This window comes from Delphinapterus leucas, chromosome 3, assembly GCF_059928025.1.
Source record: "Delphinapterus leucas isolate spDelLeu-1000000601 "Yukka" chromosome 3, BTC_Dleu_Yukka2, whole genome shotgun sequence".
NCBI lineage: Eukaryota > Metazoa > Chordata > Mammalia > Artiodactyla > Monodontidae > Delphinapterus > Delphinapterus leucas.
The window spans coordinates 84,304,370-84,319,575 of record NC_143131.1 but is presented as its reverse complement, the minus strand read 5'-3'; the positions used below and the strand labels follow the sequence as shown (position 1 = coordinate 84,319,575).

At 33.6% G+C, this 15,206-nt stretch overlaps 1 protein-coding gene across 1 annotated transcript in view; it reads left to right on the top strand.

Moving 5' to 3' along the window:
* The window catches only part of SLCO6A1 (solute carrier organic anion transporter family member 6A1), a 97,951-nt gene extending 83,745 nt beyond the window's left edge, over nt 1–14,206 (top strand). The window contains 6 exon segments of the mRNA XM_030759682.2: nt 7,540–7,604; nt 9,307–9,444; nt 12,678–12,824; nt 13,985–14,076; nt 14,079–14,127; nt 14,130–14,206. Coding sequence (XP_030615542.2) covers nt 7,540–7,604; nt 9,307–9,444; nt 12,678–12,824; nt 13,985–14,076; nt 14,079–14,127; nt 14,130–14,206 — 568 coding nt within the window.
* Nucleotides 14,207–15,206: the final 1,000 nt, after the last annotated feature.

The window sequence follows — 15,206 nt, the reverse complement described above, 5'->3', positions numbered from 1 at the left end:
GCATATAAATTTTGGAGGGAACAGAAATCAGTCCATAACAGTAACAAAGCATCCCAAGTTTAATCACTTAACAACAACAATTTATCCTTATCTTTCATGGCTCTGCGAGTTGACTGGGCTCAACAGGGTAGTTCTTGCTTAAGGTTTCTCTTGAGCTTGTGGTCAGATGGCACATAACATTTGAGTTACCTGATAGCATGACTGGGTTAGATTTCCTAGATGGCTGACAATTTAGGCTAAATTTTCCTAGGAGCCTAGGTGGAGCTGTTGATTGGTCATAGAAGCTTCTTTATGTAACTTAAACGTCTGCTAACAAAGTACAAGAATTCCAAAAGGGAACATCCCAGGTTTTAGTGTTCTAAGAGACCCAGGCATAAGGTACAAGGCATAAACTGCAAGGCTTCATTAGACCTAGGCTGAAAGTCCAAGAATGTCACTCTTCTGCATTCTATTTGTCAAAAAAGTCATGTTTCAAAAAGAGGGTGATTAGATTCCATCTCTTGATGTCAGGAGCAACAAGCATGTATTGGGGGAAAAGAGGAATCAATGATAGCCATGTTGAGTGATTATCTACCACAGTATCTTTCATTGGTTTTGGAAAATACTTAACTATTCTTTCTTCAAATATTGCTTCTGCTCCATTCCTTATCTACTCACCTTTTGGATATCAGTTACACATATTGTAAACCTTTCACTATATCCATGTATCTTTTATTCTTTTTTTACTTTCTGTTTTCATTTGTTTTTATGCTCTGTGCTTCAGACTAAAGTTTTTTCACTGATCTCTAATGTATTAATAATATTTCCACCAGCTTTTCCAGTTACCTGTACTCTAGTTTACTAATTCTACCATCCCCTGTGTCTAATTAGTTGTTAAATTCACCTATGAGTTCGTTATAATTAGTGTACTTTTCTGTTATAGAATTTTATTTCTTTTTAATAGATTCTAGTTCTCTGATAATATTCTCTATCTTGTCATCTGTTTTCTTGGACATATTAATCCTCTAAATTTAAAATGTCTGTCAGATATCTAGTATCTGAATATTCTGTAGTACTATTTAAATTTCATTTTTTTCTCTTGACTCTCTTATAACTCCTATAATTATTTTTAATCATGTGAGATTTTGTGTACCAAAAATAATAGAGACTCTGAACATTAATAACTCCAAAAATATTTTACAATAGCTTTATTAAGGAAGGTAGAATAGGAACAGTTCCCTGTAAACCAAGCAGGAATTTAGCTGATTTAAGGATAGGTTTAAGTTTTTTAAAGACCTTATCAATTTTCAGATTGTCCTTTATCCTAGAGTATTGTCTTTCAAGAGGTCCTGATTGAAAGGTATGTTGAACATAGGATCCTTCACTTTTGGTGACATTTGAACTCCAGTATTTATCTACCCAGTCACAGTAAAACTTCCTAGAGCAATATTATTAGTTCTTTTTACATTGCATTAGAAATAATAGGACTTCCCTGGTGGCGGAGTGGTTAAGAATCCGCCTGCCAATGCAGGGGACACGGGTTCGAGCCCTGGTCTGGGAAGATCCCACATGCCGCAGAGCAACTAAGCCCGTGAGCCACAACTACTGAGGCCCCGTGCCACAACTACTGAAGCCCATGTGCCTAGAACCCGTGTTTCGCAACAAGAGAAGCCATCGCAATGAGAAGCCCGTGCACCACAACAAAGAGTAGCCCCCACTCTCTGCAGCTAGAGAAAGCCCACACGCAGCAACGAAGACCAAATGCAGCCAAAAATAAATTTATAAAAAAAGAAATAATAGCCAGTACATTTAGCTAACTATTTGGTAAGGTAACAGCATATAAAAAATAGCAGATATATTTGAGCTATACACACACACACTCACACACAAACAAATTCAGTTAAAAAAATTTAACGTATATTAACTGAAAAATGAAAACAAAATAAGGTCTGTAGTCTGGTTAACAGCAGCAAGCCAATGTCAGTTTCCTGGTTTTAATATTATATTACAGTTCTATAAGATTTCACCATTTAGGGATACTGGGTGAGGGTACACATGATGCTTTGTACTATTTTTACAACTACCTGTGAGTTTCAAAATAAATAATAATTTCAAAATAAAAATAGTTTCAAAATAAAATGAAACACACTTGAATGTCACAAAAACTGACTTGAACAATTTGAAAAGATATATCTCATATTATTGAATAGGAAGACCTAACACCACCAATGGATCGGTTCTCCTTAAGTTAATTCATAATTTTAATGTGATAATGAAAGTACTAGTGGAATTATTGAACTATAAAACCTGATTCTAAAGTTTTTATGGAAAAATAAGAGTAGCTTGGAAATCTGAAACAAAGAAGCACAGTAACTGAGGCTTAGCCTCATAAGCTAAAATGCACCATAAAGTCTCAACACTGAAGCAATATAATATTGACTTATGAATAGACTGACATTAAGTCTAGAAATAGATCTCAACTCATATAGGAATTTAATATAATGCAAGTAAAATTCTAAATAAGTGCATCAAAAATGGACTTTTAAGAAAGTGGTTTGGGTATAATGGGGATAGACTTTGGGGAAAAAATTATATCCAGAGCCCATATGATACAACAGGAAAAACTCAAATGGGACAAAGAGTTAAATGTAAAAAAAATTAAATAATACAAGTGGTAAAAAAAATCAGCTAATTTCATTATTATTATTATTTTAGATGTTGGGGGTAGGAGTTTAGTAATTTATTTATTTATTTTTGCTGTGTTGGGTCTTTGTCTCTGTGCGAGGGTTTTCTCTAGTTGTGGCAAGCGGGGGCCACTCTTCATCGCGGTGCGCGGGCCTCTGACTATCGCCGCCTCTCTTGTTGCGGAGCACAGGCTCCAGATATGCAGGCTCAGTAGTTGTGGCTCACGGGCCTAGTTGCTCCGTGGCATGTGGGATCCTCCCAGATCAGGGCTCGAACCCGTGTCCCCTGCATTAGCAGGCAGATTCTCAACCACTGCGCCACCAGGGAAGCCCTCATTATTATTTTTGAAAGGTGAAGGTATTTGTTACTATGACTAAAAATCTGGAAGTCATAAGGGAAAGACTGATAAATTTTAGTCCATAAAATTAAAAATAATAAGCAAAGTCAAAAGCCAAGGAACAATGAATTTATGCAACTCATATTCTATAAAAGATTGATTCCTCTAATAAGTAAAGCTCTCCTAAGATTAACATCCCAATAGAAAAGTGGAAAAGCATCAAAGAAAACAAAATACAAATATGAAAGGATGTTCAGCCATACCTACAGTAAAGGTCATAGAATTTAAAATTTTTATGTGATAGTATTTCTTATGTACCTAGGTGACAGGAATAAAACATTGATAATAGATCTGTTTATGTGGCTGTATAGAAAAAAGTACTTTCATATATTGCTTGAAAGAGCACAAAATGGTGCAACTCTGATGAAAAGAGTATCTTTAATACTTCAAAAAATTGCAGATATGTTTACCCTTTATGCTAGCACTTGTACTTGAAATCCTTTTTGCAGATATCCTGCAAAAAAATATATTTACATCCATAAGGCTATCTATATTACATACAACCACATATTGTGTATGTACTATATACATGAAACAACAAACACTGGGAAAAAACTAAGTGTGAAAGAGCAACAGACAGGTTGAGTAGATGATTTCATTTTTGCAGAATGTAATATAATGAAAGTGAAAACAAATAGGGAGGGGCTCTATGTTCATATAGGAGGGGATCTTAAGAATATATTGTAACATGAAAAAATCAGGTACAGAACAGTCAATATATGGGGTTCACCAAAAAGTTCATTCAGGTTTTTCCATGAGATGTTACAGAAAACCTGAACAAACTTTCTGGCCAACCCAATAGTTTGCTACTTCCTCTGAAGAAATGAGAGTATAGAGGTATGCATTTATAATCATTTGTATTTTCATAAAGAAACACTGTGAAGGTATAAACAAGAAAGTGATGAAAATGATAACCTAAAGGGATGGGATAGGAATGAGAGCAGATGAGAGCAGGGGTATAAGTAAGCGTGTCTCTCCAGCATGTGGTCTTTGTATAGCTTTCCAAAATATAATCAAACTTCAAATTCAACAGAGTTTAATTTTTTAAAAAGTACAATAAAAGTCAAAACCAAATACATCAATTGTGAAATCATTATCAAGTGCTAATGTCATGGAAGTGGTGTGGGATGGAATAGCATTGCAGGCCAATGCTCCTACAAAGGATAGCTAGAAAAGCTGGGTTAAATTAAAAATCATATATGTAAAGGCACAAAGTGGCAGAGGACTAGAGGGATTAAAATTCCAGAGAGAGCAGAAGCTTTTAGAGATGAAATAGGGATCTAAAGCTGTCCCTGACATTCTTGTCAATTCTTGATGAGGGGTAGATGCTGACAACATGGACTAGGTCTAGGTAGAGTGTCACACTAGGGGGCAAGCAAACTGACATAGTTTCTGGTGACCAAATGGGGCCAGGAATGACACCATTCTTTTTCCTCTGGAGAATTCTGATGAAATCTGAAGCTGTGTGAGGCTTAAGTCTAAACAGAAAAGTATCAATATCATGATTTGTCAGTTCTCGCTCCATCAAGGTGATCATTAAGAAAAATTAGTTCTTCATTTCTTTCCCTTCCATCCCTCATTATTTAATTAATTAATTATTATTATTATTATTTTTTTATTTCTTGTGGCACATGGGCTCTAGAGTGCAGGCTCAGTAGTTGTGGCGCACAGGCCCAGCCGCTCTGCAGCATGTGGGATCCTCCCGGACCAGGGATCAAACAGTGCCCCCTGCATTGGCAGGCAGATTCTTAACCACTGCGCCACCAGGGAAGTCCCCATCCATCATTATTTTAATATGTGTATGTATTCTCACCTGTGATAGTTACCATGGATTTAAACAAGAAGGTGGATGAGCACTTAAAGGGAAAAAGGTGAAATAAAAGAGGAACAGAAGTGACCAGATTCCTGCTTCTCTGATGGACTTTGGAGGGTGGCACGATAGGAAAAAAAAAAGAAAGTAGTTTCACTAATAAGTTTTCAATTGTAATATTAAAACATACTGCAAAAAAAATGTAGAAGAATGCCAAGAGAGAATTATGGGACAATCTAAACTAAATCTCCTCTCTGGGGATTCAGAGAGGGTGTCCTTAAGGAAATCACATTTAAGCTAAGTCCTAAAAGATGGGGGATGAGAATTTCACACAGTGGGAAAAATGTATGCAAAGACTCTGACTCTGAGTGCAAGAAATAGCTATATAAGAGTGTTGTATGATAGAATGTCGTAAACAAAGAAGGTGGTAAAGGCAAAAGTTGTGAGGTGGCATGCAATGAGACTGATGAGCCATTGAAGGTTCCTAGTGGGTTAGTGAAATAATCAGAATTTTACCTTAAAAAAATCACTGTGGCTCTATGCAGGGATAAAAATGGTTGTTGGCAGATAAGTTAGGAAATTGTTTTATTTTCTTCAGGCAAAAAATACACGCTTGGAATAGGCCAGTAGAATTAGAGATGAAGAAAATCAGAGAGATATATAAAAAAAGTTATTTATAAAAATCACAGTATTTTATTATTGATTGTGATGAATGAGGAAAAGAATACTCTTTCAAGCATGCCTCTTTCCAGGTTTTGGGCTTGAAAACTGCATGGGTGATGATTCCATTTCTTGTGAGAGGGAGCACCAGGGGAAGAGCAACTTTTGTGTGTGATAGGAACTTAAGTCTAGAATTCAAGAAAGATATGGACTGAAAATATATATTTAGAAGTCATAAGAGATATTGGTAGCTGTCTTTTACATCTTGGAAGAGTACTAACCAATATTTTGTTTATTCCATGAAATTCTTAAACCATACCATCATAGCCTTACTCCCTAGACAAAATACCAAAAAAAATCACTTTATTCTTAAAACATAGTAATGTTTTTCACTAAAAAATTGTGTTTTATGCATATTATTTCTTGTTTTGCTGTTCATTTAACTGATTTTGGAAAATTATGGGAATCATTCATCTTTTCATTGTTTTTGTATATCAGAAATAAAGTTATAATCAAACTGAAGATACATAAATATTTGTTAATAATTATGAGTTATTGTTAGCTCTTTATATACTTCAGAGAACACCATTATTATACTACATATAAAAAAACTGCTTATGCTAAATGAAGCAGAATGCTAAATTTTAGTTAGGCATATGACCCACATTTCTATTTTATACCAAAAACTTTATCCTAAAGTGTGGTTCTAAAATGTGACACTTTACTTCCTTTATATGTCTTTAATGAATCTGCTCATAATAAAAGTTAAATTATGTTTCATTTAGAAACATCACTATCTTTTAAGAATTGGTAAATATGTTTTCATTTCCTAGTAGTAAATATTTGAGGAAAGAACATATATTTTTACCAGGTTGATACAGGTGGAATTATCTCACTTTTTACAAAATAGTCATAAAGTACTGAACATATGCTACATTTTAATAAATTGAGTCATTTTGGATGACAATATTGTCATACTTGTTTATTATTCAAGTTCCAGAACAATGAAATAAAGGATAAGCATAGGATTTATTTAAAATATCCATTTAAAATGTAGCTTTTATTTCTTTACTTTCTAAAATGTTCAAGGGTTGATTTTTTTTGTTGTATTTTAGTTTATTTTCCAAAATACTAATATGTGATTTTTATACATTATTTTTCTTTTTAAAACAAATACTTGACCAATACAAAATACAGAGATCTTCATTCTTCATATTTGAGAAAGTTATTTCTTATTTATTTTAACTTTTGAATAGTGAGGGTAAAAGTCAGAGGTCCAACCGAAAAGAGATGGTACCCTCAAATTAGGACAATTCAAGTAAGGTTGAATAATGTGGCTATTTAAAATGTGGGCAGGGTATAAGGAATCCCAAAGTATAGTGTAGTACTTCAGGTCTGTTACCACCCAACACCCAAAGGGAAACAAGGGTAAGAAGAAGAGAGACCTGTAGAGGGTACTGCTTTGCCTAGTGACCCAGTCAACTTGGGTAACTGCAGAGAGGGAGCCTGGGAATGAAGACCTGAACTTCACCTTCCTTTCTCACTCTGGAGCACCCTATTGGCATAACCCAATCAGTAGCCAGAGGCAAGAGAGCCCATTGATGTAGTCCATTACCTAAATGGAGAGCAAGGTAGAGAAAGGTAGAGAGTAAGTTTCACAGGGACAAAAGGAAGAAATCTGAAACAGTGGATGTGCACCACAGAATGAAGAATGAGAAGTATGAAAGGTAGTGCTAAATTTTTTTCAGCCAAGGCTGGGGCGGAGAGTTTGGGCCATAAATGATTCCTCCTAGTGAAGCACAAGTAGCTTTAGAATTGGTTGGCAGGGGGCAGAATATGGAAACATGGGAAGAGTTGCAGTTAATTCACCCAGATTGAACTTTGTTAACTGGCCAAAGATCCTTAGTCTAATGGATGCACAGGGAAAAAAATTACCCCTGAACCTAGCAAACATTCTTTACAGCTAATAATAATGATTTTTCATGATATCATTGCTATTTGCTTGCAGGATTGTATCCGACAAACAACGTTCTCTGGCCATGGGTGTGACCTTTGTGATTTTGAGAATATTTGGTATGGACTTTTGGCAATCTATTATTACATTGAATTGAATGGTTTCTTTTTTGATTTATACATGTGTCAACATGTATATTTAGAATTTCAAATGAATAATTATGATAAACTGACACAAAACAAGTGAATGGGGGAGCTGCTTTACAGAATTTAGGAGACAATACTTAGTGTAAAAAAGATAATACTTGGGGCTTCCCCGGTGGCGCAGTGGTTGAGAGTCCGCCTGCCGATGCAGGGGACACGGGTTCGTGCCCTGGTCTGGGAAGATCCCACATGCCGCGGAGCGGCTAAGCCCGTAAGCCATGGCCGCTGAGCCTGCGCGTCCGGAGCCTGTGCTCCGCAACGGGCGAGACCACAACAGTGAGAGGCCCGCATACCGCAAAAAAAAAAAAAAAAAAGATAATACTGTAAAGCCTATCCTGTCATATAAAATATGCATTAATATTATATTCAGTTAGAAGAGAATCTTTTTGATCAGAAGTATATTCTTCAAGCTTACACAAGTGGTTTGGTAAGCTGAAACAAAGCACATATAAGCATAGAAACTATATTTTACATTGCTTGCATGTTTGAGAAGTCATTAACCTAGACTAGTGCTTTAAAAATTTCTCATTACCAAAGACAGTGAATCTGATGTTTTAAAAGATTTATATCCAAAGAACAAATTGGTTTTGCTGAGGGTGATGCACTGTGTACTTCAGGCTTTCTTATGCAAAAAATAGCTTTCAAATCCACATTATGACTATATTAGGAGCTCTGATTCAAGAAGTTGATTAAAATTATTGGTGGGGTAAGGAAACAAGATTAGACTGGATTGAAGACTGAAAGCCATATGATAAATGGAGTCAAGAAAGTAGAAAAATTTAAGTGTGGCTCTAATGGGGATCAGAGAAATTGTTCTATAGCTAGATCAATATGCAGGGCAGTGGGCAGGAATCAAAAAGTCATGAGGCATGAGCACTCCGATAATTTCTTAAGGAAGGTGGTCAATCATTAGATATGTTAGTTCTGAAAACCCAGTTCTAATGCCTTTGGAGTGGCATTTATTTATTTATTTATTTATTTATTTATTTATTTTTATTTAAAGACTGCATTCACTTTTACCTGAAAGCAATACTGTTGCTGAGGAAGTGTCTCTGTGAGTATATAGAGATTTCCCTCAGGCAGCACGCAACTATTCCTCTGCATATGAGCTCTTCTGAAGCTAGGGCTGCTACAAACATGCCAAAGCATTTACATTTTCAGTTATTTTCGCAATATCTTGATACATAACAGGCATACACTGCATTTCAAAACTAAATTTTCAGTCATTGAAAATTTCACAATTTGAAATCTTAGGAGATATATTGAGTTCACAAAATCAATATTTAGTATCTCTGTTTTAAATACTTTCTCCTAAGTTTTTCATTTAGAAATTAACAAAATGTTGAGATGTCAATAAATAACAACATGCATATCATTCTAAGAAGATGAAAATCTGCTAGCTTTTTTTTATATCTACAGGGATAGGGATTTTTGAAAACACTCAATTACATTTTCAGTTTTTAACAATCCTATTGATAAGCAACTTCTTAGATAACTTTAAATGATATGTTTACAGTGATGATGACTAAATATATAAGTTTACATTTAGGATAAAATCATTCTGATCCCAACCTACAGTGTTTTCATGGTGAATTTACAATCATTTCTTTTTTCATAGGGACTATACCTGGACCAGTAATTTTTAAAATAGTAGGAGAAACTTCTTGCATCCTTCGGGATACTGAGCGCTGTGGAAGCATTGGAAGTTGTTGGATCTATAACAAGACAAAAATGGCCTACCTGTTGGCAGGAGTATGTAAGTGATATCTATTGAAGAATATTGAGAAGTAAAATTGTTTTTATTTAAAAATTTTTTAACATCTTTATTGGAGTATAATTGCTTTACAATGGTGTGTTAGTTTCTGCTTTATAACAAAGTGAATCAGCTATACATATACGTATATCCCGATATCTCTTCCCTCTTGCATCTCCCTCCCTCCCACCCTCCCTATCCCACCCCTCTAGGTGGTCACAAAGCACGGAGCTGATCTCCCTGTGCTGTGCGGCTGCTTCCCACTAGCTATCAGTTTTACATTTGGTAGTGTATCTATCTATGTCCATGCCACTCTCTCACTTTGTCTCAGCTTACCCTTCCCCCTCCCCCTGTCCTCAAGTCCATTCTCTGGTAGGTCTGCGTCTTTATTCCAGTCCTGCCCCTAGGTTCTTCATGACCCTTTTTTTTTTTTTTTTTACATTCCATATATATGTGTTAGCATACGGTGTTTGTTTTTCTCTTTCTGACTTACTTCACTCTGTATGACAGACTCTAGGTACAATTGTTTTTAAAAACTTATGGTTTAGAGTAAGCTATAGTCATAATAAACTAAGAACAAATGGATACTTTGATTATTAAAGAAGCGTATATTATTATATACAAAATATTTTAGAAACTAATTACTATAGAACTGATGTAAATATTTGAGACATTGCATTAACTACACAATTGTTTTATGTTATTCCTGAATAAAGGGTGATGATTAGCAGAATTTCAATTTGGGAAACAATTTTGCCTGTATACATATACAACTAAGTTGCTTGACCTTATGGCCCTTTCCGTTTCTGCAGTAAAAGAGATTGGATAATTTAAAAAAGAAATTTTTCACCACTGGAAAGTATCAAAATACTCTTATCCCACTTAAATGTAAATTTCACATCGTCCCTTTTGCTCAGTGATAAAACAGGGCCGACATATAGCAAACATTCAGTATTGTTGAATAAATAAGAGATATAGAAAATTGGGATGCTATAGTGATATGGTCAAAGTGTTGGGGAAAGTCTAGATATGCTTGTATTACTTCGGGAAATTCACTAGATCTTCTTGTGAAATGAAGATGTTGGACTACATAATTTCTGAAGCCTTAATCAGCATTAACTTTCAGTGGTTTTATTGTATAGATACTTCTGGTGTGCTAAACATTTAAAAGTGTTTATATGTTTTGTGATTTTACTGAGTGGGTTCAGTAATTCAAAGAACCACATAATGATAGACTCTAATATTTAACAGTAACAAATATCTGTTTGATAAACAGTATTCAGCAATGCCTTCTAAATCAGAAGTCAATTGTCCAGTGAGCTTATTAGTCAATACTGAACACTAAATAAATTTTTAAAAATTTTAAAAAGTCAAAAATGGCATTTAAGAAGTCAAAATTAATTTCTCAGAGATAATTCAACAAAACTAGGCATTATTCTTGAGAAAGTCTGCTGAACCTTTTAGTTTTCATTTTAGATATAACTGTAATATGCTTAGCTATTTTCAAACGTGGCATATAATTGAGAAAATTGATGAACTATTAGAAATCCTACTAGGGAGCTACTAAAAGGGATAATGATAATACAGAACATAGGGAATTACAGTCAGAAAGGGCAAATACAGGAAACTGAAATAGGAATATGCATTTGCAGCAATTTAGTGTAAACCAGTATTTAAATTCTATTCCATGAGTCACTTGAATCAGAATCACTTGGAGTGTTTGCTAAAATATAAGTTCTGAGGTCTTTATTTAGAATACCAAGAATTAGTGGTAGGAATGTATATTTTTAATAAAGCACCTCAGGTGATTTTTATCACAGTAAACTTTGAAGACAGCTATGTGAGAGATCCTGGAGCTGCAGAGTCCAATATGGTAGACATTACCCACACATAGCTATTTAAATTTAATTTAATGCAATTAAACATTCAGTTCTTCAGTATCAACAGCCAAATTTCACTTGCTTAATGGTCACATTTGACTATTCTATGGGACAGTGCAGATGTAGAACACTGCCATTGTCACAGAAAGTTCTATGCATACCACTACTCTAGAGCAAGGCTTATTCAAGAGGGATGCATGAGCCCTAGGAGCCCACATTAAACTTTAGTATGTTTTTGGAATCCTAAAATTCTGTTTGTACAATTGTATGTCTTCTATAAAGGAAGGCTGTGGCATTCATCAGATTCTCAAAAGTTTTATCAACTCAAAAAAATTAATAAAAAATTTATCAGTCTATCAATCACCTGTGGAACCAGCACTCAAAAGAAGCTATAGAAATTTCTCCTATGCCCCTGGCTAGTCAATTTCCCTCCCCCACAGATAAACCCCTTTCATATTTCTATTAAAATATGTTGGTTTTGCCTGTTCTACAAATTATGCAAATGGAATATAATACATGCTGGTGGAGTTTTTCACCTGTCTTGCTTAATGTTATGCTTTTGGGAGATTCATCCATGCTATTCTATAGCAGTAGTTTGTGCTTTTAAAAAATTTCTGAGTATTGTTTCACTTTATGAATATGCTATAGCTTATTCATGCTCTTATTAATGGACATTTGGGTTGTTTGCAGTGTTCAGCTGTTATAAATAAATGTTTGAAGTATTGCATCATTACAAATAGCTCATTAATGTTTCCTATTTTATCTTTGAAACCACTGTAATTGATAGTGTCAGATAACTGATATTGTTGCTGTAAAATATTTTTTACTTTAATGACCAGGGTTATTTGCACCCAAAGTTCAAGTACTTTTATATAATTCCTGTAATATATTAACTTTCCGAAACTTGAAAAATGAAAATGAATTAAAAAACTTACATAGTCAATTAATTTTTCTAAAATATTTCTGTTGGCATTTGGAAAATGATGAATATTTCAAGGAGTAAAGCTGCATGAAGTTGTTTAAAAAGGTTCCAGTTTCTGCTGATAATTAAGTTCTGAAAGTAGAAATATATTTTTATGTTTTAAAATTAATACATTCTGTGCAATAGTAACACACTTTGCATTTGTCTTGGGCTATTTGTTTAAGAAGTCTAAAAGGTTTTGTAAACATATTTTTAAAATTACCTTTAAGTAACTTGACATAAGTTTATGACATTAATTGCATTCTACAATTGGAAAATTGGTACATTTATAGATGAAATATACTTACCTTTTCTTTGGTAGATGGCTCTTTCCACAAACATTTTTGCTCTAAATAAATTGACACATCTGATGGCTGTATTTTTTTTGAATTCAGGTTTTATTTGCAAAGTAGTTACTATCTTCTTCACTGCTATTGCATTTGGCCTATATAAATATTTACCACAAGAAAACAGTGACATCCTGCCTACAGTTGTGAAGAATCTAAAAGTTAAAAAAAAGGAAAGAACTGGATCTTCATTATGTAAGAATTACACATTGTCAATCTATCAATGGGATATTATTAATAAAATTTAAAATGATTTAATATAACTACATGTTTAACAAGTGAAGGTGATTCATGTGATCTTATAAGCTTTATTATATTTTGAGTATAAATATAATAATATAGTCTCTGTGTTTTGCACTTTTAAAAGATATTATAAGATACATATTTAATACTTTCAATAGAAAGGTAATACTTTGAAAGAAAAGCATGAAGTGGAAATGGGAAAATACACATAAGTTAATTCTGACTGCAATGATATCGTATATATTCGTTATTGGTCTTTGGTTATGTAGGCTTACTTAGGTTTCATATAGTTTATTCTTATTACTTTTCATTTGGGCTGTGGATATTTATTTCTCAATAATTTTTCAAAGTAATATTAGATGTGCCAGTCTAGTACATATAATAAAAATTTATATGAAGGTCATATTTATTCTCCAAAAGGAGACATTTTAAAATTAACATTTATCTCTGTTAATGGAGAGGTTTCCTCAGAAAATTTCTCTGGTCAATTGGCCAGTTTGCAATACATATTTTCATGCTTCTTTAATTTTAGTAGACATAAAATTCAATTTGATCATATACCTCTCTATTTTTACCTTGACTTGAATTTTATTGATAAAGACTACTGGTACCTAAGTTGATATCCATTTTTGTGTTTTTATATTTAATTTCATGATTAATCGTAATTATTTCACTTAAAGAAATGTTCAAATTCGAATGCAGAAAATGTGTCAACCATTTGTGGAATTTTTCTTAAGCTTAAATGTGTTTCTATAGAACAATTTTGATATAATTATTTCATACATGATTCTACATCTATCCAAATTATATAGCAATCTTCCAAATATTGAAATAAAAATCAAATTGTTCTGAAACAAAAACTTCTCTGCAGTGTTTCTTTTGTTCTCTTGGGAGAATGAATAACTGACAAAATTTCTTCTTTGTTATTCACATTAGTCAATGACCCTATGTGTAAGGGCAGACATTGCCCTATTCATCTTGGCTGGCAGAGGGAAGTGAGAAGCAGGGAATATTCATATCTTACTATATGTTTTTCTTACCTAACTTTAACATGCATTTATGAAAATCTATAAACCAGTCTTTATGTGAAACTCTACTTGACAGTTTGACTCTTCTCTGTTTGAACCAGCAGGATGGCAGAATATCTGAGGATCAGAGTGTGAAAACAGAATCTTTAAAGATTCTACAAGATCTGTTGCTGTGTCCTACTTTCAGAAAAGGGGAATCACATGTGACGTTTACCAAAGTAGTAGAAATGTATCTGTGGTGATTTGTATTTTCATAATAAAATACATTCTTATAAAGCATTTCTCATATGTTTTTAATGTATGTAGGATTTTAAGCATCAATGTGCAATATAGGTTTATCTAGAATTAAAGATTAATAATTTTAGGTTATTTATATTCTTCCTTAATATTCTATTGTCTAAAAACATTTGAAAATTTATGCAACTAGGAAATAAGATAAAACAATAATATTCAGATCCAGTTTGAAGGTGCTTATAATATATTTCTGTGTATGTGTAAATATCTACATACTTTTTTTGGTTTTTTTGGAAAACAAACCAGCAAAGGTATAATAAAGATTATAATAATTTGGAGAGTAGTGTTAAGACTTAAATTTGCGTATAACTTTCTGCTACAATAGACCATGTGTTTCTATGTCACAAACTATTATAGTTCATAGAGGATTGATAAATAGAGAAAATACAACCCAAAGTCACTGGTTAACACCAATTTAGCAGCTTTTGAAACAATCAGAGGATGCTTTCTCACTACTAATGAGAAGACCTTAAGAAGAAGTCTTAAAAAAAAACAACAGCTAAAAATCCTATTGAAATACCTTCCTTTGAAGTCAGTTTTGAATGTTTTAATGCTAACAAGGATCATTACACTTTCTACGTTAATGTATCTAGTGAAGCTGCAAGTGCAGATGAAGAAGCTGCAAAGACACTTTTAAGTATCAGATTTTAAATTTTTGATGAAACTGTTCTCTATTGGGAATTCATGCCCTCAAGGAACTACATCTCAAAGGAGGGAGGTGAGCCCCCCAGCATTTAAACCTACAAAGGACTGAGTGACTGTGATGCTAGGTGAAAATGCTATGGAGATTTAGTTGTGCTAAGATTTATTAAGATGTTTTTGTTTTCTTTGGATATATACCAAGAAGTGGAATTACTGGATTATATGGTAGTTCTATTTTTAGTTTTTTTTGAGAAACCTCCATACTGTTTTCCCAGGGGCTGCTCCAATTTACATTCCCACCAACAGTGTATTAGAATTCCCATTTATCCACATCCTCACCAACACTTGTTATTTGTAGACTTTTTGATGA